The following is a 21,349-nucleotide window of genomic DNA, read 5'->3' as shown; positions in this document are numbered from 1 at the left end:
GGGAAAACCAAATCACAGGGAGGCTGTGAAATTCCCAAAGACACAGAGTATAGTGTGAGCTGAGCGGGGTTGGCATATGGGTCTATCCACTCCCACTTCAAAGTGCTTTCTTCTATGCCACCTTGCCAAATTCCATGCCAGTGAAATTCATAGTGAAGGAGGGTGGGTATCACACCTACTGTGATAGTATGTCAGGGCCGAAGGTCTAAAGAGCCATACCCCATCAACCCCATAGTTGAAACCATCTAGATAAAAGTTCACTGGGGATTTTTTTTAATCAGGGTGCCCCAAGTGTAGGGCCCCAGCAGTGCTCTCAGCCACACTCTGCTGCGCTCTTAGAGCCATTCTCCTCTATTCTGCCAAAACACAAAATCATCTCCTGCAATAGTGCACTCTAAGTAGGGTGCGTGCTCTGTAGTGTTTCACAGAATAATCAACTGTGATTCGAACAGAAAACATTAGAATAACTATGAGTATTTATCTTTTCCATTCTATATCAGTTAAACCTTTATATATGTTTTATAACACATATAATGTATTAGTTGAGAAACATGAATGTTACGAGTAAAAATGCATTTATAGTGGTAGACGATTAAATTTTTCTTCATGAAATAAAGTTTAGAGACCTCTGCTCCTAGAGTCCTCCTCTTTATCCCTTGCAGCTGGCCGACTCTTAATGTGAACTAGCTCTGCCCAGGGCCCTGCTTCCTCCACTCCACCTGCCCCACAGCCTCAGTGCTGGTTGAGGCCTGTCAGCCTCATGCCAAGAAACTCAAGGTTCAGCACATTTGCCATCCACAAAGGCTTCAGGCTTCAAAACTGGCTGGAGGGATAGTGGATTTAGGTTTCAGAGGTGCTCTTTCACATTAACACTATTACAATTACTTAAGAGTTTTCATGTGGTATTTTGGTAACAAGGTAACAAAAATCAATCAATATTAATACAACACTATTTTTATTGGGAATGCAATCATAATTATAAACAGCTTGTGTGAACTTATTGGAAAGTAGTTTCTTCACAGGCCTCTACTATATTTTGTCAACCAATGGCAGTATGCTCTAGATTTTTATTGAATGCAAGAAGGTAGTAATCAACTTACCTTTTTCACAATAATTTCCTGCCCATCCAAGGCCACAAGTACATTTTCCATCCACAGGATTGCAAAGGCCACCATTTTTACAGGTACATTTTAGCTCACAATTTGGGCCATACCTTGTTTGGGGACATTCTGTAGTGGAAAAAAAAAAAAAAAAAAAAAAAATATATATATATATATATATATATATATATATACACACACACACACCTAACTGAATAAAAATTTCACATGAGCATATTTCTCTGCTTCAGATAATCATATCTAAATAGTAAAAGCATAAGAAAATGTTCCTATTAAAACAAATACTCAGATTATCCTTAAGATAGTAGGCACATCACTGTCATTCATTCATGTTTTCATTCACTCCATACATATTTATTAGCTCATAATTATGTGTCTGGCAACTGGAGATGCCCTAGTGAACAAGCAGAGGTCAATCCCAGATTAGCAATGGCAGCCTTTTATATATTTCATCTCATAAATGATAAAGAAGACAGATGAGCAGTTTGTTCTTTAATGTCTTCGTGCTGAAATCGGAAAAGCACTTCAGCATACAGTGGTGAGTGACACAAACAAAAATGCACTGCCAAGAGGAATTAAGATACAAGTGAGTGAAGCTGACCAGACAGAAGGAAAATTGAGCTTTCATTGTCAGGGGGAAAATAACCGAATGAAGGAAAGTGCCACCAATGGGAGAGCAAAGGCTTTCTAAGGCAAGTCTAACCACTACTCACATTTAGTTGGTTTCACCGTAAGAATATAGGCTCAACATAGCCAGCTAATATAATTTTTTTCAGGAAAATTAAAAATCCATATTTTATATAAAGTCATCCAATCTTTAAATGTTGGCAACTAATTAAAATAGTTTTATAGTACGGTGGAAGCCAAAACTACATCAGCCAATTCAAACACATTTGTGGCTGGATTTGGCTAAGGGCCTGCCATTTATACCTTCCAGTTTGTAGTATTTTTACATAATGATATTTTCCACATGAATTATCTCATTTAATACTCACAAATATACTATCCCTGTGATGTGGGTACAGTATTCTCTGTTATACTTGAGAAAACTGATGCACTGAGACTTAGATTTTGCTTGGGCTTAAGCAGACTACAGATAAAAACTAAGATTCAAATCTAGAGTTTCCGACTTCTCATCAAGCATTCTTTCTATTTCAGCTAACAGAAGAGACATTAAAGAGTCTTGGGGGTTTTTGTGTGTTTGTTTGTTTTATCTTGCCCCAAAGCATTTGGTTAATACAGAAGACAACGCATACTTGAATTAAATCTGTATGACACTTTCTTGCCTTTATTTGACTGAATAGGGGCGTTTAACTTTAGTACCAAATGGAAAAAGGGTGTTCATTTTGTTTATTTAAATAACAATTTTATATAACAAATGGTTAGATTATCATCACATGTGTAATAGGCTACCTTAAATTAACCGTTAATTATTCATTTTCAGTTTTTGCCTTTAAGGCAAATTAAGCAGAATCAATGACATCAGGTCCTATACTATTAAAATAAACTTTCATCTGTTTCCCTTCTACCCTTTTAAAACAATCTCATCATCCAGGAGGCCTGTTCATCTTTCCACAGGAATGTTGAAAGGCATTGATGAAACTGGTGAATCTGTGAAAATATAGGACTCCAAGGCAATACTTAGGACAAAAAATATAATTGGAAAAGTGAGAACAACCTAGAATGATTTTTTTCCACAGGTTTAAGTCTTAGGACCATATTCATACAGAATTGTTTACATAACTTTACTGTTTTTTTAAAGCTAATGTAATTACCTGATAAGTATTTCAAACACTATATAAAGGTATATTATAGAAGAAAGTATTTCATCTTTGTGCTCTAGTCTTCCAGGTTCCCTTGTCAAACCACCATTGTTACCATCTTTTTTTCTGTACTATAGACCTCACTTCTTCCAAAGAGACTTACTCTGACCACTCAATTAATAATTTCAACCTACCTAGCACTCTCAAGCCCCATATTGTGCTCTATCTTTTATTCCCTATTAACATACATACAATTAACTTTTAATTACGTTATTGTTTATTGTTTCTCTTCTCCACTAGAAAACAGGATATTGTGATTTTATCCATTTATTCAATATGTTTAAAACAGGCATTGTATTCAATAAATATTTATTGAATTGTATAGATAAATGACTGAGTAGATCCAGAAATATTCCATGCCTAACAAGGCATATGTATGTATAGCTCTCTCTTATTCTTTAAACTTTTTTTTAATCCAAAAGGTTAACAAAGATAATGTGAAATTTACTTTCTTCTGTGATAAAATTTTCCAAGATTTTTCTAAATTGGTATATAGAATAGAAGCACCTCATTCTTTTTTAACAGCTGCATAGGATTTGTTGCCTCTAACAAAAATTTATTTTATCACTCCACTATTGATGGACAAGTAGGTTGTTTAAAATATTTTGCTACTATAAACAATGTAATGAAGAGCCACATAGAAGTCTTTATTGATATATAAGTAAATATCAATAAAGACTTCTGTGTGGGTAAGTCTCCAGATGATTTTCTCAATAAAAAGATATGTGCTTCTAAATCATGACAATATTATCAAATTTCCTTACAAGGACATTTGCAAATTTAATACGAAGGATTATCAATGTGCCTATTTTTCAATCTTTAGTCAAACTGGTATAAAAATCTTACAAAAATTATAAAAATATGATAGGTGAAGTGCAACTTTATAATTGCAACTTTAATTTGGATTTCTCACATTATGAATGATACTTATCATCTTTTCATAAGATTTATTGGGTGTCATGAAATTTTTTCTTATTGATATGTAACAACTCTTTGTTTAGTAAGAAAATTAATGCTTTGTTAGTCTTTCTTCTTTCACTTTGATTACCTTTTGACACTGTTTTTATTTTAGTCCTTGAAGAACGTTTTTTTTCTTTTAAAGCAAAACACCATTTTTTTTTCTTTTTCTTCCTTCTGTGGGTTTTGCATTTTTGTCAAGATTTGTATGTGGCCCCCCAAAATAAAATTAAAATCCTAATGGTAATTCTAGCACTGTCAGTTTTGTCATTGTTTTAAGTACTTTATACACTAGGAAGTAATTTTGGTGAATTAAATAATGTAGGGATCCAACTTTATTTTTGTATAGATTGCTGGTCATTTGACTTAACATTAAATAATTCATATTTTCCCTATGTTTTACTTTACTAATTCCTCATTTTAAGTGTATTTTATTGTTCTTTAGTTTTTTCACTTATTTTCATCACTTCTTATTCACTAACGTAAGTATTTTGGAATATAAATTTTACTTTGTTTATTGAATTAACTTTATCCCATAGCTAATTGGGATGTCATTAATTTCTGTTTTTAAACATATGAAATACTGGTTTTGTTTGCTTTTGTTTATATAAGAAGGAGATTTTAAAATGCCCATGTGGTATAGTGTGGTGGGTTTCTTTTCCCCCTGGCAAGAGAGTTAGGTTTGTTATTAGTTACTGTTTTATTGCCTTGTGATCCTAGAATGTCATAAACAATATTTTTTGGAATTGCTTGACTTTTTTCTCAAATTTTGTAAATGTCCCATGGATAGTTAGAATATATAATATCTTTTTCAGGGTGCAGAGTTTAGTTTATAGCAATTAGACATACATTATTAATTATGCTCAAGTTTCTGTAAGATTATTTTTTATGCATATATGTATACACTTATCTGTGTATGGGCTAACATAAAATGAATTAATCTTCTACTGATAAGTTCTTGCTGCCTATTTCTACTTCTAGCATATGGCTTTTGCTTTATGAATTTTGATTCTGTGCTATTCGTTTTACACATATCCATTACACTTAAATCTTCACTGTGAATTTTACCATATATTATGGTAAATGCCCTTTCCATTATATACTTTGTTGCCATAAAAATCAACATTGCTTGATGTTCATGTCATGACAACTGATTTAGTTTTGCTCACATGTGCTTGGTGTATCCGTACCCATTTATTTACCTTCATTTTACTTCAGAGTTGTTTTTTCTAAGCTAAGGTGGGTGTTGTTTCTTTTTTGCTGCTTTCAAAATTTTATTAATTAATTTTAATTAATTAATTTATTTGCTTTCAGAAGTTGATATTGATATGTCTTTTGTGGATTTCTTTCAGTTTATCCTGTTTGGCATTCACATGGCTTCTTGAATCTGTTGGTTTATACTTTTTGTCATGTTAAGGAAATTTTTAGCCATTATTTCTTTGAATACTGGTTCAGTCCTGCCCTCTTTTGTCTCTCCTCTGAGAATCTGATGACATAAATGTTAGATCTTTTTTTATGTTTCCACAAATCCTGAGGCTTTGTTATTTATTTATTTTATTTTTTAAATTTTTAGCTGTTTGTTTTCTTTTCCCTTTCTGTTGTTTAGACTGGGTAACTTCTACTGTTTTATCTTTGAAGTGACTAATGTGTTCCTCTGTCCTATTCATTCTGCTATTAAGCCCACCATCCTTTGAGGTTTTTCTGTTTGTTTGTTTGTGTTTGCTGAGCATTTCTATTTCTTCTTTTATTTATTTTGAAGCATGTCCATAGTTGATCATTAAAGCATTTTTATGATGGCTTCTTTAAAATTCTTATGAGATGATTTTATCATCAATGTTATCTGAGTGTTGTTGTCTGTTAATTATTTTTCTTATTCAAGTTTCTTATTCAAGTTGAAATTTTCCTGGTTGTTGAACATATGATGAATAATTTTCAAATGAAACTTGGACATTTTAAATATGATACGAACCTCTGGATCTCATTTAAATCTCCTGACTTAGTAAATCTCCTATGACACTGCACTGGTGAGAAAAGAAGTTCACCAGATAGAGGTTGAAGTCCATGTTCCCCAATGAGTCTCCAAATGGGAGGGGGATAAACATGACTCATTCCTGCTGGGCCAAGGTGAGAGCTCAGGCTCCCCACCAAGTCTCTGCTGACACTTAACTGACAGAAGGGTAGAGGTGCCTCCTTATAGTTCCCCACTTGGCCTCTACTGACACTGTACAAATATGGGATGGCCTTATCGCTGTTTGGTAGATATAAAAGTCCTGACTCTACTATAGCTCATCCGATGCCACCCTAGCGGAAAGAGGTGGTGTCTCCTTACCATCTGGTGGGGGTGGAAGTTCACACAATCCACATAGTTTGCACTGACACGAGGGTGGGGTCTGTTCCTATCTGGCAGGGATGAAAGTCCCAGCCCTACTAGGTCTTCTCTCACACGATCCTGGTGCAGGGGAAGGGGTGTCTCATTACATCCTGGTGGAGTGTGAAGTGTAGATTCCTCAGTTGGTCTTTGCTGATGGGGCTGGAGTTGAGGATGCAGTTTTAATTTGTAGTGTGCCTGGAGTAGACTGGTTATTGTCTAAGTTTTTTGTCTTGCTAGTTTACTTTATTCCTTGTCTTTTGACTAGAGGAAGCAGGCTTATTTTGAACCTTATTTTATCTGCACTGATTAGCCTTTCTGTGTTTCCGACTTCTCTGCACCCAGTTCAGGATAAGTAAGACAAAAAAAGAAGACCCAGGGAACTCATCCACATGTTGTTTCCCAGATCTCCGCTGTTCCTAGAGAGTCTGCCATCTCTCCACATTTTAGAGATCCTTATATTTGCTTTTTATGTAGTTTCTAAAATTTTTACTGTGTTTGAAGAAAGGAATAGGGAAAGGTGTATATATGCCATCTTTCTCTAAGTGCAAGTCTTATAATTTTACGTAATCTAAGGAAGCTTCTTTAAGCAGTGCATGAAATATTATATAATATCATGAATTTCTTTATTCGGTACATTTGACCCTTCAGTATGAGTGGTGGTGGAATTAATATGATTATGCTGTCTCCTAATTTTACTCATTCCTCTCCTCCACTTGATTTTAGTTGGCTATATTTTTATTCTTAAATTCTCAATGATAGCATTCTAATTTCCAGAATTTACCATTATACATTTAAATATACTTACTGAGTTGTCATAATTAAACAATATGTTTTGACACAGCTCTATTCCTGGCATCCCACAACTACTAATGAAGAAATAACATTAGTATACTTATTCTCCTCCATCTTCTATTCCCTTCCAGTTCATGCTTGTTAAAGTTAGGCTAAAATCACATGTTATAATATTTATATATTTATCTTATATCATGTGATAATGATCCCCACATTTGTTTTAAACTTATCCATAATTAAAATGTATTTCTCACCAATAGTCTTTTTACCAGGGATTTTCCATTTATTACTTGGTGGCTCAAATTTATCTTTTATTAGTTTTTTTCAAAATATTTTATAGCACTATACTCCCAGAAACATTTTATTATTAAAAATAGTTGTTTACCATCACATAATACTTAAATAACAGTTTCACTGTGTATACAATACTCTAGTTATATTTTTCCCCAAGAACTTCATAGGCATTGATTAACCATATTCTAGCAATGAATACTGCTAAGAGGTATGAGGCCAGATTGATTTCCCCCTTATATGAGATCTCATATTTTTTCTTATATTCTCAATGGAGTTTTCCCTTGCCTATGATCAATCCTAATAAGTATTTCCAGGGATAGAATTTATTCATTCAATCTGCAGCATCAGATCTTCTTTCATTTCATCTTGAATATTATATTTGATTATGTTTCTTTTCCATTTCATTATTTTCATTCTCCTCAAGCATATTCTTTATGTACCTGGCTGTCCCGTCAGTGGAACCCATCCTCCTATTACTTGCATTCTAGGTGGCACTAATTCATATGATGTGAGGTTTAATTTTCTGTTCTACTTCTTTCTGAGCTCTGCCAGCTTATTTTTTCATTTTCTTTTGTTGTGTTTTCATTTATTTCATGAACCCTATATCTCTGCATTGCACTCACATTTTATAGAGGACACTTTTTCATTATGTCCTTTGAATTTCTGGTCAATATTTTCATGTGCTCCATAACAAAACTGCTCTGTGTTGAATAGTTTCACATTTTGTTTCTAAAATGAAGAGAGCTTTTTAAAATGTATCAGCTTAGTTTCTCTCTCTCTCTCTCTCTCCTTCCTTCCTTCCTTCCTTCCTTCCTTCCTTCCTTCCTTCCTTCCTTCCTTCCTTCCTTCCTTCCTTCCTTCCACCAACTTAGTTTTCTATTTCTTGGGTATTTGTGGGAAGGTAGAGTGGATTTGGGGCTAGAAAAATGATTTCAGCTGGTAGGAAGCCTCCTGGCCTCCACATGACACAAAGTTGGGAGAGTGTGTGTGTGTGTGTGTGTGTGTGTGTGTGTGTGTGTGTAGGCTTGGTCTTCCTTTAGCTGCAAGGCTGCTTACCGCCCACAGAGTCCTCTGTATCCTAGTACAGAGTTGAAAAGATGACTTGTCTTTTCACTTCTTGTTTTTTTCCCACTTTTCCTGCCACTCTGTTCTGTGGCCTGTCCATGCACCAACTCCTGTGCTTCAGCAGTGGGTCATTAGTTTTGCCCCTCTGTGTGAGCCATGGAGAAGTGGCTGCACACTGCTGGCTGCTCTCAAGTGTTGTAAGGGCCCAGCGTCCTTTCCACATGTCCACAATGTCCTGAAGTTGATACTTCTTCTGTTATTATGAGTACTATGATGATAATAATAAATATTATGATTTAGGACAAGAAAGTTTTGGTTTTAAACAGAGATCATGCTGTTTTTTGTTGTTGTTGTTGTTTTCCCCCGTCTTTTATTTTTCTTTCAGCTTTCAGCAGGCTTCTGAAAGTTTCAAAGGACATGAAACTCTTCTGTTCTTATAATTAGATATCTCTAATACACAATTTCTGGTAATTTTACAAAAGTTAGCCAAAGTTATTTGCAAATCTACCCCTAGTCAAGAGGATGCAGAAATTATTCTTTGTTTTTGTTTTCAATTTTTGTTTATCCTCTGGTAGACTATATCCTATATAGTTCTACAGGAGCATGTACTTTCATGTTATTAAAGCCACTTTTAAGAAAAAAGTATTGTAAACAATGCCCACTTAATTATATTGCCTGGCATAAAATTGGCCTCCGTAGTTTAGCATAGTTAATGCCTGGATGAACAAGTGGCCCTGCAGTCATGGTTACCTTGCTGACACCTGGCTCCCATTCGGCCAGGTGAACACTGGCACCTTCCAGTCACTGGATCGCAGTGTCTTGAGCCACAGGAACAGCGTTGGACACAGTCCTGCCCGTAGTGATCAGCAGGACAAGCTGCAGGAAGGAGCAAAACAAAAGCAGATTTTTCTTATTAAAACCTTTTGCCAGTCAAGATTTTTATAAACTTTTAGATACATGACACTTTCTTTTAATCAACAGATTTCCCTGACTTGTCTTCAATTTGGATTGCAACTTAAAAGTTACTTTGAAAAAAACAAAACAAAACAAGAGGAACTGTTCAAATCGCTGCTTACTTAGTGTAATTTTAGCTGACATCAGGAATTCCAACGAACTATCTAGTGTCAATTACATATATGATACAAATGACTCTTACAAACTCAGTCCCCGTGGCTGTTGTAGCAAGTGTGTATGCAAGTGTGTGTGTGTGTGTGTGCGTGTGCGTGTGCGTGTGTGTGTAATAATCTTGAGTATGTTTTCTCTTAAAGTCCACTCTAGAATTTTAGCTTACACTTTCACACAGTAATATAAGATCCATTATGTTCACATCTCCAAATATTTATTTATGTATTTACTAACTTATTTGTAAATTTATTATTTATTAGAAACCAATAAATGTATTAAATTATCTTTCATAAATTATGTTTATTAAATTAATTATATGAACTAATATAAATTTAAAATCAATTTATTAATAAATTAACACATTTACCAATTTGTTTCATTGTTTTGCTAAAACCTCATTCCACAAATTCATTGAGATGCTTACCAAAATACAGGTAGCAGAGAAAGATAAAATAAATACTGAGAATCAAACGAAGGGAAAATATAGCAACAATATATGCATAAATGAATATCATAATTCCTTGAACTTGTAAGAGGTAGACAGCAAGTTTGGCTCTGACCGACCTAGCCACCAAAACAAAGCAGGAAATGTATTCAGATACAGAATCACAGCTTTTTGAAGACAAAAGTATTCCCAATATTCAGGGAAACCATAGGTTTTGAAGATGCTTTGGCCTGAGAAAATTAGGAAACTTCTGTCAAAGATTCTCTTTGAAGAACAAACACAAAGGAGCCAGTGAGAACCTTGAGGAGATGTTTATGGGTTGGCTTAAATTCAAAGATAACTTGGCTGTTGAGGCCTCAGAGGCAGGATCCACCAGGTTTCAATTTTCCACTACTAGGAGCCAGGACTATGTCTTATTCATCTCTTATCCTCAGAACAGCAGGGTACTGAGGCAGGGTAATTAAAATTATCCTCATAAAAGAACACTGAGCAACTACCTGCCTGGGGAAGATAAGCATTTTGGATATCTTTAGCACATAAGTTTGTTTTTTTAATTTTTATTTTTTAATTACAGTTAACATTCAACATCATTTTATATTAGTTTCAGTCATCCAGCATAGTGGTTAGACATTTATATAACTTACAAACTGATCCCCTGATAAGTCCAGTACCCACCTGGCACCATACATAGTTATTACTATATTATTGATTATATTCCCTACGCTGTACTTTACATCCCCATAACTATTTTGTAATTACTAATTTGTACGTCTTAATCCCTTCACATTTTTCACCCAGTCTCCCAACACCCCTCCCATCTGTCAATCGTCAGTTTGTTCTCTGTATCTTTGAGTCTGTTTCTGCTTTGCTTGGTCATTTATTTTGTTTTTTAGATTCTACATATAAGTGAAATCATATGGTATTTTGTTTATCTCTGTCTGACTTATTTCATTTAGCATAATACCCTGTAGGCTTATCCATGTTGTTGCGAATGTTAAGATTCCACTCTTTTTCATGGCTGAGTAATATTATATAAATATCTATATCTAGATACAGGTATAGATATCTCCACATCTTCTTTATCTAATTGTCTGTTGATAGGCACTTAGGTTGAGTCCATACCTCGGCTATTGTAAATAATGCCGCAATGAACATAAGGGTACACACATAAAATTAAAAATAGAACTACTTTATAACCCAGCAATTTCACCTCTGGGTATTTATCCAAAGAACTTAGCACCTGCCCTATCACAAACTCCATTATCATTCTTCCAAATGAAGAAATCTCAAGTTTACAATCACAGTACTTCTATCATTAATTAAGATCTATTTATGGTTCTTTTACTCTTTTAACTGTGAAGTACAAATTATACAGAATAGTGCAAAAAACATAAATGTACAGCTCAATGAAGGGTCACAAAAAGAACGTCCTTACCATAGTTCAAAGAACATAATATTGCCAGGGCCACATCTCCACCCTGTGCTCTCCTACCAATTGTTTCCTCTATCTCCCCTAAAGGTCATCTCCATCTTGCAAACTATCCAAATATTTATAAAATGGCAGATCTGATAAAAACACATTTCATTTGCTAAGGATATCCCCAAAAAGTCAGTGCATTTTTAAGGGATCTTTAATTTACAACCAGTCACTTAAAGTTTATGTCAATAGTTGTTTTTATGATAAGTAGTTAAGGTCTTTGGATTTTAGGGAGCTTACTTTTCAGTAAGTAAGCGAACTGCTTAATATTGAGCAGGATATTGCAGAGGATAAATGAAATTGTGGAACTTTAGACAATGAGTTTGGCATCGTGCACATAGGAATCCCCACTCTGCTCTGTTCTTGCCAAATAGATTTTTGAATCTTGACTTGAGTCCAGCCTTGCTGGGGCAAGAGTAGTTATGACCAAAGTGCTCTCTTTGGCTGTGTTCACTGACTTCAACTCTCAAACTCCTGAAGTAAGTATTCCTCAACCTAGAATTTAGGCCAATTGGTGTCTGCTGTTACTGTAGCAAATTATTATGTAAAATAATTGCAACAATATTTACTTCTTAAGTGTGGTTTTTTTTTTAAAAAATTCTGTTTTATCATATCCATTTTATAATAGGTAGGGTGACTTACTTTGACTGCAGTCAGCCCCAATAAAGCCGGGAGGGCAGTCACAAGTGCCAATCATGGTGTCACAGTTGCCGCCATTCAGGCACTTGCAAGTCCTTTGGCAATATGGACCATATGTACCTTTTGGGCATTCTGTTGAAGGAGAACAAAACCATATGAGGTACTGTAATTTGAAGCAATCAGCGTTTAAAGTTATGCTCATAGACATGTGGTTAACATTCTAATTACTGTTCTTTGGTATTTTTCAATCACTTTCAACCTATTGATTCAAGGTATGGAATTATCTGAGGATACGAGATGATATAGATAGATGCTTTAGAAAAATAGATGGGACATAAAGTTTCTGATGCTGCTCACAAATAAGATATAAGACACTTAACTTTGACCTTTCTTGGAAATCTACCCACTTTTAGAGAATACTCAGAATAGGAGATAATCACCAAACAGGGCTTTTTCATTCCAGCCTAGATACATTTATTATTTTGATTAATATGTAAGTGTTATAGTTTGTATTGTCAGGAATGATCTGGGTTTAATACAAGTAAGAATTCAAGATGGCCCCAAACAGTGAGGAAGTGTTTATTTTCTGTTAGTTTCTCAATTTTCTAGTTTCATATTCATGACTGTGTGGCTTACCATGATGATCCCTGCTATAGAGATAGATAAATGGCCAGACTTCAAGATCAACGAGACTGAACAGTACAAAGAGTGAGCTGAAAACCACATTATCTGTGCAGTAAATACAAGATTGGAGGTGTTTAGCCAGGAGAACAATCCAATTAAAACATGGGCAAAGGACACGAACAGGCACTTTTCCCAAGAAGCATACAGATGGTCAACACATATATGAAAAGATGCTCAACTTCAGTAGCTATTAGGGAAATGCAAATCAAAACCACAATGAGATTCCACCTCACCTCTGTTAGAATGGCTATCATCAACAGGAGAAGTAATAACGAGTGTTGGAGAGGATGCGGAGAAAAGGGAACCCTCGTACATTGCTGATGGGAATGTGAATTGGTATAGTCTCTGTGGAAAACTTCCAATTTCTAAATTCATAGAAGTTTGAGTTTCAAGAGACTTCAGGTCTATCTGGTTCAACTCTTATTTTAAGATGAGGAAGTTGAGGCCAACAGAGTGAAGTGACTTGAAATATTGACTGCACAAAATTCTTTCACTGATTAAAGATAATCCTCTTTATTCTTGTTACATATTTAAAACATAATGTTGTAGCTAAATTTGCATAGACTGTAATTTGAACCCTATGTCTTTCACTTACAATGTTATGGCTTTGAGTAAGTCCTTTCTTTGAGATTCTGGTCCTTCATACCGAAAGGGATAATAACAAAATCACAGGCCTATTATAGGAACTAGAGTGAAAAAGTAGAGTATCTAGTACATTGCCAAACCCAGATATCTCCCAAGTCAATGGTAGCTGTAATTTTCATTAACTGTGGCAGGATCACTGATAGGCATGTAGCATAACCTTTTCCTTACCTGCTTGACCTGCATAAAAATATTTGGTATTTGCCTTAGTTCCTTTTGCTTGGAAAATCTTTTTACTTGTGGAAGAATAGCTCTGACAATGACTAAGCTAGACAAGATGAATCTTTCTTCCTTCCCTTTTATCTTGTATTATTATTATTATTATTATTATTATTATTATTAGTAGTAGTAGTAGTAGTAGTAGTAGTAGTAAGAATCAGAAGGTAAAGCACATTTTTAAAAAGTATTTCACATGTAGCAGGTTTCAGAGGTAGAAACAACACAAAAAAATGTTTTATTGAGATTCAGATGGTTTATAATCCCCATATATATCCTGTACTAAAACCCATGGTTCTCACCTTGAGTCTCAAACTCAAAGAGTTGCTGCTTCTTTCCTCTCTTCTCTTCTGATTTTAAAACAAAATTCTCCATGATGGAGATGGAAAGCAAAACACTTTAAAATTATTCATACCGAAGGCTATTCTCTGTGATACTTGTTGTATTTCTTTATTCAACTCTGTGAAAAATGATGGATTCACTTCACATTCTCTTCTGTCATTTCCTCCTTCTAAGGGATGCCGATTTGTATAGCTAATTCACACCCCCCCCTTTTTTTTTGGTGCACAATATTCTTTAATTCTCCCAAGAAGTTCTTTTTCTCTCTCATAAAAGTTCAAGAGTGCATCTACAAACAAAATTAGTGGTTAAAAGGAAGTCTCCATCTCCTCCTTTTGTCCTATTCACCAAGATAAAAAATTATTTCATGTCCATCTGGGTCCGTATTTTAGAACATAAATTTTTATAATTTTTATCATTACTATGTATGATGCTTTAAAAAATGTTTAGTTAGCTGCTTAATATTAGAGTAACTACACATAAAGCAAGCTGAAGGCATGGAGTTTGAAACAATGAGGTCTAGTATGTACTGCTGGCCTGTTGCTTCCACAAAGGAGGTTAAATTTATAAGAGTTGATTAGTATAGAAAACTCTGGAGTCACATTACTGTGAAGTGGAAAATGACATGGATTTCTGTGCAAATAAAGAAAAGATCAACACCTGATAAAGTGAAACTTATGAAATTATTAATGAGGAAAATGTTAAACTGTGAATATAATTATGGATATCAAAGAATCAGTATCTCAGTTGAAAGGAAAAAAGAGCTTATGTGTAATTATTTGATAATTTTAAATAACTGATATATGTAAAGGTTTATATTCTGAGATCACTTTTATGTGAGTCGAAGTTACTTAGGAAACATAATTTTCCTCTGATGTATACCCATTTTGCACATTATCTTAATGGTGGTTTTGGTATTTGATAGAATCATCTGTCCCTGTTCTTTTTTTTTGTATTATAAAAAAAAAAAAATCACCCAATTTTTAGCTTTCAACTTAGCCTTTTGAAGTAGGGACACTGAACTTGATGAAATTAACCTGCTAATAAATACACTATCTGTTGAAAGACAGTTTATGTGCTGATCTCTTAGTCCTGCCAATCATTAAATTTATATCGAGTATGGTACTTGTTTACAGAAGTTCCCATAAATTTTTTCCCCAAGAATAAGTAATTTTATGGATAACTCTACTTTCTTACATAGTTCTGTAGCAATGTAAAAGTTTGACTTCTGGAATCATGCACACATCCCTTGCTCAAATGTTCACCAAATTTAATAAGGAAACACATGACCGAGAAATAATGATTTCATTTGGCTTGTTTGAGTGAAATTCGGTCTCCTTGCCCTCATTTCCTAAAGTTCCATCTTGATCATTACTTGGCCTTTGCTTTATCCTTTACAACTAACTACTCCTCCTGGGAAATTTTGTCTCTCTGGCAAGGGCTGTTTAGTTATTTTCCATTAGAGGGTGACTATTTTATCCCATCCTTGCACCATCCCCTCTCCTTGAAGGAGCTTGAATAAGAAGAAGCTTGAATATGAATTCACAGTTCTGATTTGTTTAAGTATTACAGGCTACTGTATACTATGATGATGTAAATGGCTTTCACTAGAAAATCAGAACAAGCAAGGTTGTGACTGTATCCTGAAGCACTTAGCTCTGAAGCAGATAAAATGCATAAGTCTGCTTTTTACAGGATCTGTTTCCCTAGTATTTGACCAAATTACTCACACATAGACTAGCCATTATTATGCAGTTTTATTTGATATTGAAAATAAATATTAAGATTTGGTCTGTCTGAATTTGTATTGTTATGAGCAGGAGCATTAGGTATCAATGTCTTGAAACTTCCTCCTGGCACAGGTAAGCTCTTCCGTTGTCTATGTTTCTCAAAGCATTCTATAGCAAGTGTGATAGCATTTTGTGAATACTGCCAACAGAATTGCCCATGGTTTTAGAGGACCTCATTGCCTTAAATTCTCTCAGAGTCATTATAGACAGTGAGTATTACAGGTTAGAGAAATAAAAGATTTCCAGGGTCCGTAGTCACTTTACAATTTCTTATGGTCAAAAATACATTGCCTGATGAGTTTACATCTACCAGACAGTTTGTTTTGCTCACATGCCATCCACATGTGGAGACTGACCCATTATAAATTACGAACAAGCGGTGAGAGTCCTACTGCACGTTTGTCGGCTTCCTCTGACCTCTGCTGAGAGAAAATTTTGATTCTACACTCTGAACTTGAGAACATGAAAGCCCAGTTGTTTTTGGCTGCTGAAACTTTTGCTTTGAGCCAGCTACACCTTTTATGGATATTTTCTTGAACCCTTTTTCATAGTCCTGTAATTACAGTGGATGTTGCCAAGGAACCTTTGCAGCAACTTCCAACCACGTGTTGCCTGGAACTAAGCCAATCTCACTAGTCAAGGAGCGGCTCCCGGCCTCAGCCTTGCTTTTACAAGGCAAAGCTATCCTCCTTCAACCCAAGGTAGCTTGCCTTCTGAAACAGAAGTACTACCAGCTATTGTAACTTGATATTATTTTATGAATATAAAATATCCTTTCTATCTGGAAGGAATTCTTCCTGAGAAACGTGACAGAATCGAATGTGAGGGAATCACTTCTTTCTCCAGTACCAGGGTAATTGAAATTTGCCATAACCAAAAAATAATTAACATTTTACAAATTTTATATTTTACATCTTCATTTTAAGTTTGAATAACTCCAATAGTTGTGGGCTCCAAATACAATACTAATTGAAACCATTTCATACACACTTAATTGTGTTTTTAGCTGGTAATGTTTAAAATTAGGACAAAAAAGAAAAGTGATATTCAAAATACACATTCTGTGGCTTGTAGAAAATTAAAATCAATAGATTGGCCATAAGTCTAGGTTTTATAGGTGGCATTTGAGGGGGAAATCCAAAAAATCATCCATATACTTGCAGAATTGGAAAGGAAAGCAGAAGGAATCTGCTATGGGAGCAACTAAGGAGAAAAGAGAGTAGAATTGGCCAAGTTGGGGGAAAAAAACGAAACTGAGTCCAAATCATTTTATTCTTAAACCTATAAAAAGTACATTACAAATAATTACAAGCTTAAAAATTAAGTAGCTGACTGAACATTTTAACATGCTCCTTGGGACTTTTGATCATGTGTTCTCCTATAACCATTTTCGATGTTAAAATGTCCTAACAGATCAAAATAAGGTATTTGGTGTAGGAACTATTCTCTTTTTATTACACAACAATGAGCCAACTGGCATTTTATCCTTTAAGAAAGTCATTGTTTTCATTCCAGAATAACAATTTGTTTAATTTGATTGTTCCTAAGGAGATCCTGGAACTTACTTTATGAATCAGTTTAATATGTTGCCAATTTGCTACATATTGATTTATAATAATCAGTTTATATTTTCTTCTTTATTTCTTTCTTTTTATATAGTTCTTGTCTTTTTGGCGGGGGGAGGGGCATATTTTGAATAGAAAAGGCAAGATAGGAGAACAACTTAAACAACAAACTATGTGTTTTCAACCATTCCAATAAAAATTCCCATAAGATTTGCTATGGATTAGAAGGTTGAATTAACACTTGCCTTTTTGCATTTGGAGTGATGGCCCACCTTATTGTTGTCTCCTCAATAAATTACAACTAAAGCAGAGAACACACTTACTGAGATGACAGTGGTTTCCATGGTAGCCAGGCAGACAGGTACATCTCCCTGTGACTGGGTGACAGTCTTCATTCTCGGCTGAACACTGACATACCTGTTTACAGTCCTTCCCATATGTGCCTGGTGGACAAGCTAAGGGGAAGAGGAAATGTAAACCCAATGAATTAAATTTGTCTGTGTAAATATAGCTCTAAAAGTGAAAGCAGGGAAAAATTTATTAAATAAGACTATTGCCTACAGAAGTGTGCTGCCCTTTGGGATTTAGGTTTCATTAAATTTACTTGGGGATTACTTCACTGTTTGATTTTGTTTTGTTCAGTCAATTTGTGACCGACTGTCAAGGGCCGGCTACAATTTTCTTGTCACTGAAGAAAATCATAGTGTGATGTCAGGTAAAATCAACTGAAATAATAGTATAATTCATGAGGGACCACATATCTGGATAAAGATATTTTTTCTGGTGCAGCCGGTTTAAATTCTCAAGGTTGTTTCTCTCTGCACATTAGCATGTACTGTATTTGTGTCACTTGTCAGCTACTCTGCTGGGTTGTGCTGTTTCTTTTTACAGGCCGAACAGTAAAAACCTTTTGCTCCAAATTCTCAATAATATCATGCCATTTTGTTAAGAAAATAAAAAGGCTTTTTGGATATTTTCCAGCTAACAAAACAAAGTCAAGTAGACATTTTGAGTTTTCATGGTTGTGTCTAAAGACAATTCGAACAAATTCAGTGAAAAAAAATATAAATTTGACAAGTTGGTTATTACATATCCTGAAGACCTAATATTGAAAAACAATTTCTGGGTCAACCTTTTTATTTATCACCTAGAGGGTATGGCATCGTGAACGAATGAACCTGTTCTAAAAGATGTCACTTTGGAGATGTTGTTGACTGTCTTGTTCATGGCACCTGTGTTTTTGTTGACTGCCCCTGTGTGCCTATGTTGCCAGCTGTCTTCTTAGCATCCACTATCCTTAAGACTATTTCATCTTCCAGTTTTCTTTAAGTGAATAATGACAGCAGTGGCAGAAATTCTGATTTTAAGGGCCATCGGTTGCTTGTTTAGTATTAAAAACAAAGGCTGATTAAACACAGGGCAATTAGTAAAAAAAAGAGGGTTTTATTTTCCCTTTCTGACTGGGATATATACAAATAAAAGAGCATTAAGTGGAATCTGACTCAGTTTCTGAACAGCTAATTATGTAGTCTGCTGTTGGTCTAGACATTATTTTATCTGAGAGTCACTGATTGTTCCAATACATATCAATAAAGCATTTATCCTGAACTTGCCAGGTATGCCAAAAAGCATATCTGGTTTTACTGCCTGAAGAAGTGGTTAAGCAAGAATAACTGATCATGGCATTTTCGTGGTGACTGGGAGTGGATATATGTGATATGCTTGCTTCTTTCACCTACTGTCAGTAAACACATGAAGGCATCACCTATATGACACTGTGATGGAAGGAGCTCCCTAATGGGAAGTTTCTAACATGAAAGGTGAACCATCAGAAAAATTAAAATATGTTTTATCTAGAAACCTAGAGCTGCAGTTATTACAAATTCTTCCCATCCAATTCCTCCCATCAGTAAGAAAATCTTTTTCTTTTTTGGCATGGAGTTATGTGAGCTAAAGCATGGTTTTCCCGCAGCAAATGCGGCCACAAAACCCTGTGCTCTATGGATATCAATAACACTGAGAAGTCAAAGTGGCTGTGCTGAACACAACAGGGTTTGTGTTTTAAATTCCAGTATCCCTATCTACTTAGCCATTTTCCATCTTGAGGTATGGGGCCGTCTGGCATAGGCCTTTTGAGGGAAGGGACATTTGAACCAGTCTGCTTTGAGAACCATCACGATAACGTGCTGGTCTGCAAGCATCCATTAAATGTTGTGTGGTCTACTAAAGGAAATGGCGTGAACTTTGGGACAAGTAGGCCAATGCTATTGACCTTATCTCTGGCTTTAAATAAGTTATTTGAACTCCAAGACTCTCAATTTCCATTCTTTTTATAGTGGGATTAATAAAATCTATCTTGTGAATTGTTATGAGGAACAGCCTAGTGGATATAGTAACATAGAAGAATCTCATAGTGCCTCAGTAAAATTCATGTCCTTTCCATTGAAACACTTACATTTAAAATCAGAATCAACTAGTTAACAAAGGTGCTATATATGGGCAAACATTATAAAAACATTCAAATATTTATGGAGAAAATTATCCAATATTTAAAAACCATCTTTATATATGTATCTGCTATCAGGAAAAAAATATACATATTTCTAAAAAAACAAGAAAAAAAAACACATTGAAATCACATGACATGAAATTTTTGAAACACATATAAATAAAATTTTCACGCACATTTTTACCTTTGATTCTTGAACTCCAGAGGAAGTAAAATTGCAGAAGATAAAAATAATGTACCCATAACCTCCTAAAACTCTTAAAATCAGTTCTCAAATGGATGTTTAAAGATATTGAAGGAACTTTCAATATATATTGCAAAACAATAAAAAGAAAATGAAAATAAAAGCAAGAAAATACATTCTGAATGTTATCCAAAGAAAAGTTTTGAGAAATATTATAACATTTCTTAGGTAGCATATGCATCATGAAAACATCCATCAATTGCCACCTGGTTAATTAATGATTACATTGACTAACACTTTAGAGGAAATCAAAGTTAATGCAAAACCTGCCTTGTGTCTTCTGAAAGAGAAGATGATTTGTTAGTTTATTGTTTCATGCTTCCAGATAGACTTCACTATGGGGCATGACTTAACCCATATTACAAGACATGCAGAATATTGGAATATTTTCATTCAGGCAAGGAATATTTCTTGAATACCTACAATGTGTTAGGTTCACAGCAGTGAGCAAAAGCAAACAATTCTTATACTCATCAAACTTGCAATAGTGGGGAGATAAACACAATAAAACAATCATTCAAATAAAACATCTAATTTAAAATGTTATAAAGGTACAGGTTGTTATGAAAGAGAATAACATCAGGGACTCCAATTTGGACTTGCAGGTGTGGGATGGGGGGTGTTAATTCCAGATGTTCTCTTTGAGGAGACCACTATTTAACTGAGATCTGAAACACTAGAGAAAGTATATGTAGTGGGAAGTAGAAGGGAATAGGAAAGTGGTAGGGAGATGAAAATTTTCCAGAGGGAGAGACCCAGGTACGTATGAGTTACTGATAAGAGACCTAAATAGAATGTTGGCAATGGTATGCATGTATGTTACCCAATAATCAGGCTTACATTATTTTAAATGTTTCTACATTAATTTCCTATGGCTGCTGTAACAGGTCACCACAATTTTAGTGCTTAAAACATTACAAATTTATTATGTCACAGTTCTAGAGGTCACAAATCTAAAATCAAGGTATTGGCAGGTCTGTGTTCCTTCTGGAAAATTGAGTGGGTGGGGTTTACTTCCTTACCTTTTCCAGCTTCTAGAAGCCACTTACATTCCTTGGCTTGTGGTGCCTTCCTCCAAGCATCTTCCAAGCCAGAAGCTTAGCTTCTTTCTTCTCTGATTGCGTGTTTCCCTCTTATGAGAGGGAACCTTCATGATTACATTAGGCCCATCTAGATGATCCAGGAAAATCTTCTGATCTCTAACTAAATCACTTCGGCAAAGTCTCTTTTGCCTCATAAGACAACATATTC

General features: G+C 34.9%; 1 protein-coding gene across 12 annotated transcripts in view; it reads right to left on the bottom strand.

The window, feature by feature from the left end:
• LOC109449436 (multiple epidermal growth factor-like domains protein 6) overlaps positions 1-21,349 on the bottom strand; it is a 731,002-nt gene that overhangs the window by 83,567 nt on the left and 626,086 nt on the right. For all 12 annotated transcript variants that reach the window (XR_012494689.1, XM_074327498.1, XM_019735706.2 and 9 more), the window contains 4 exons: positions 17,669-17,800; positions 12,113-12,241; positions 9,174-9,299; positions 1,101-1,229 (listed from right to left, as the gene is read on the bottom strand). Coding sequence is in view for 11 of the 12 variants with exons in the window: in XM_074327498.1 (XP_074183599.1) it covers positions 1,101-1,229; positions 9,174-9,299; positions 12,113-12,241; positions 17,669-17,800 (516 nt within the window). In the remaining variant the exon portion in view is untranslated. The remainder of the gene's footprint in view (positions 1-1,100; positions 1,230-9,173; positions 9,300-12,112; positions 12,242-17,668; positions 17,801-21,349) is intronic.

The sequence above is a fragment of the Rhinolophus sinicus genome, linkage group LG01 (genome assembly GCF_036562045.2).
Source record: "Rhinolophus sinicus isolate RSC01 linkage group LG01, ASM3656204v1, whole genome shotgun sequence".
NCBI lineage: Eukaryota > Metazoa > Chordata > Mammalia > Chiroptera > Rhinolophidae > Rhinolophus > Rhinolophus sinicus.
The sequence above is the reverse complement of the archived record's forward strand: the minus strand, read 5'-3'. Positions and strand labels throughout refer to the sequence as shown.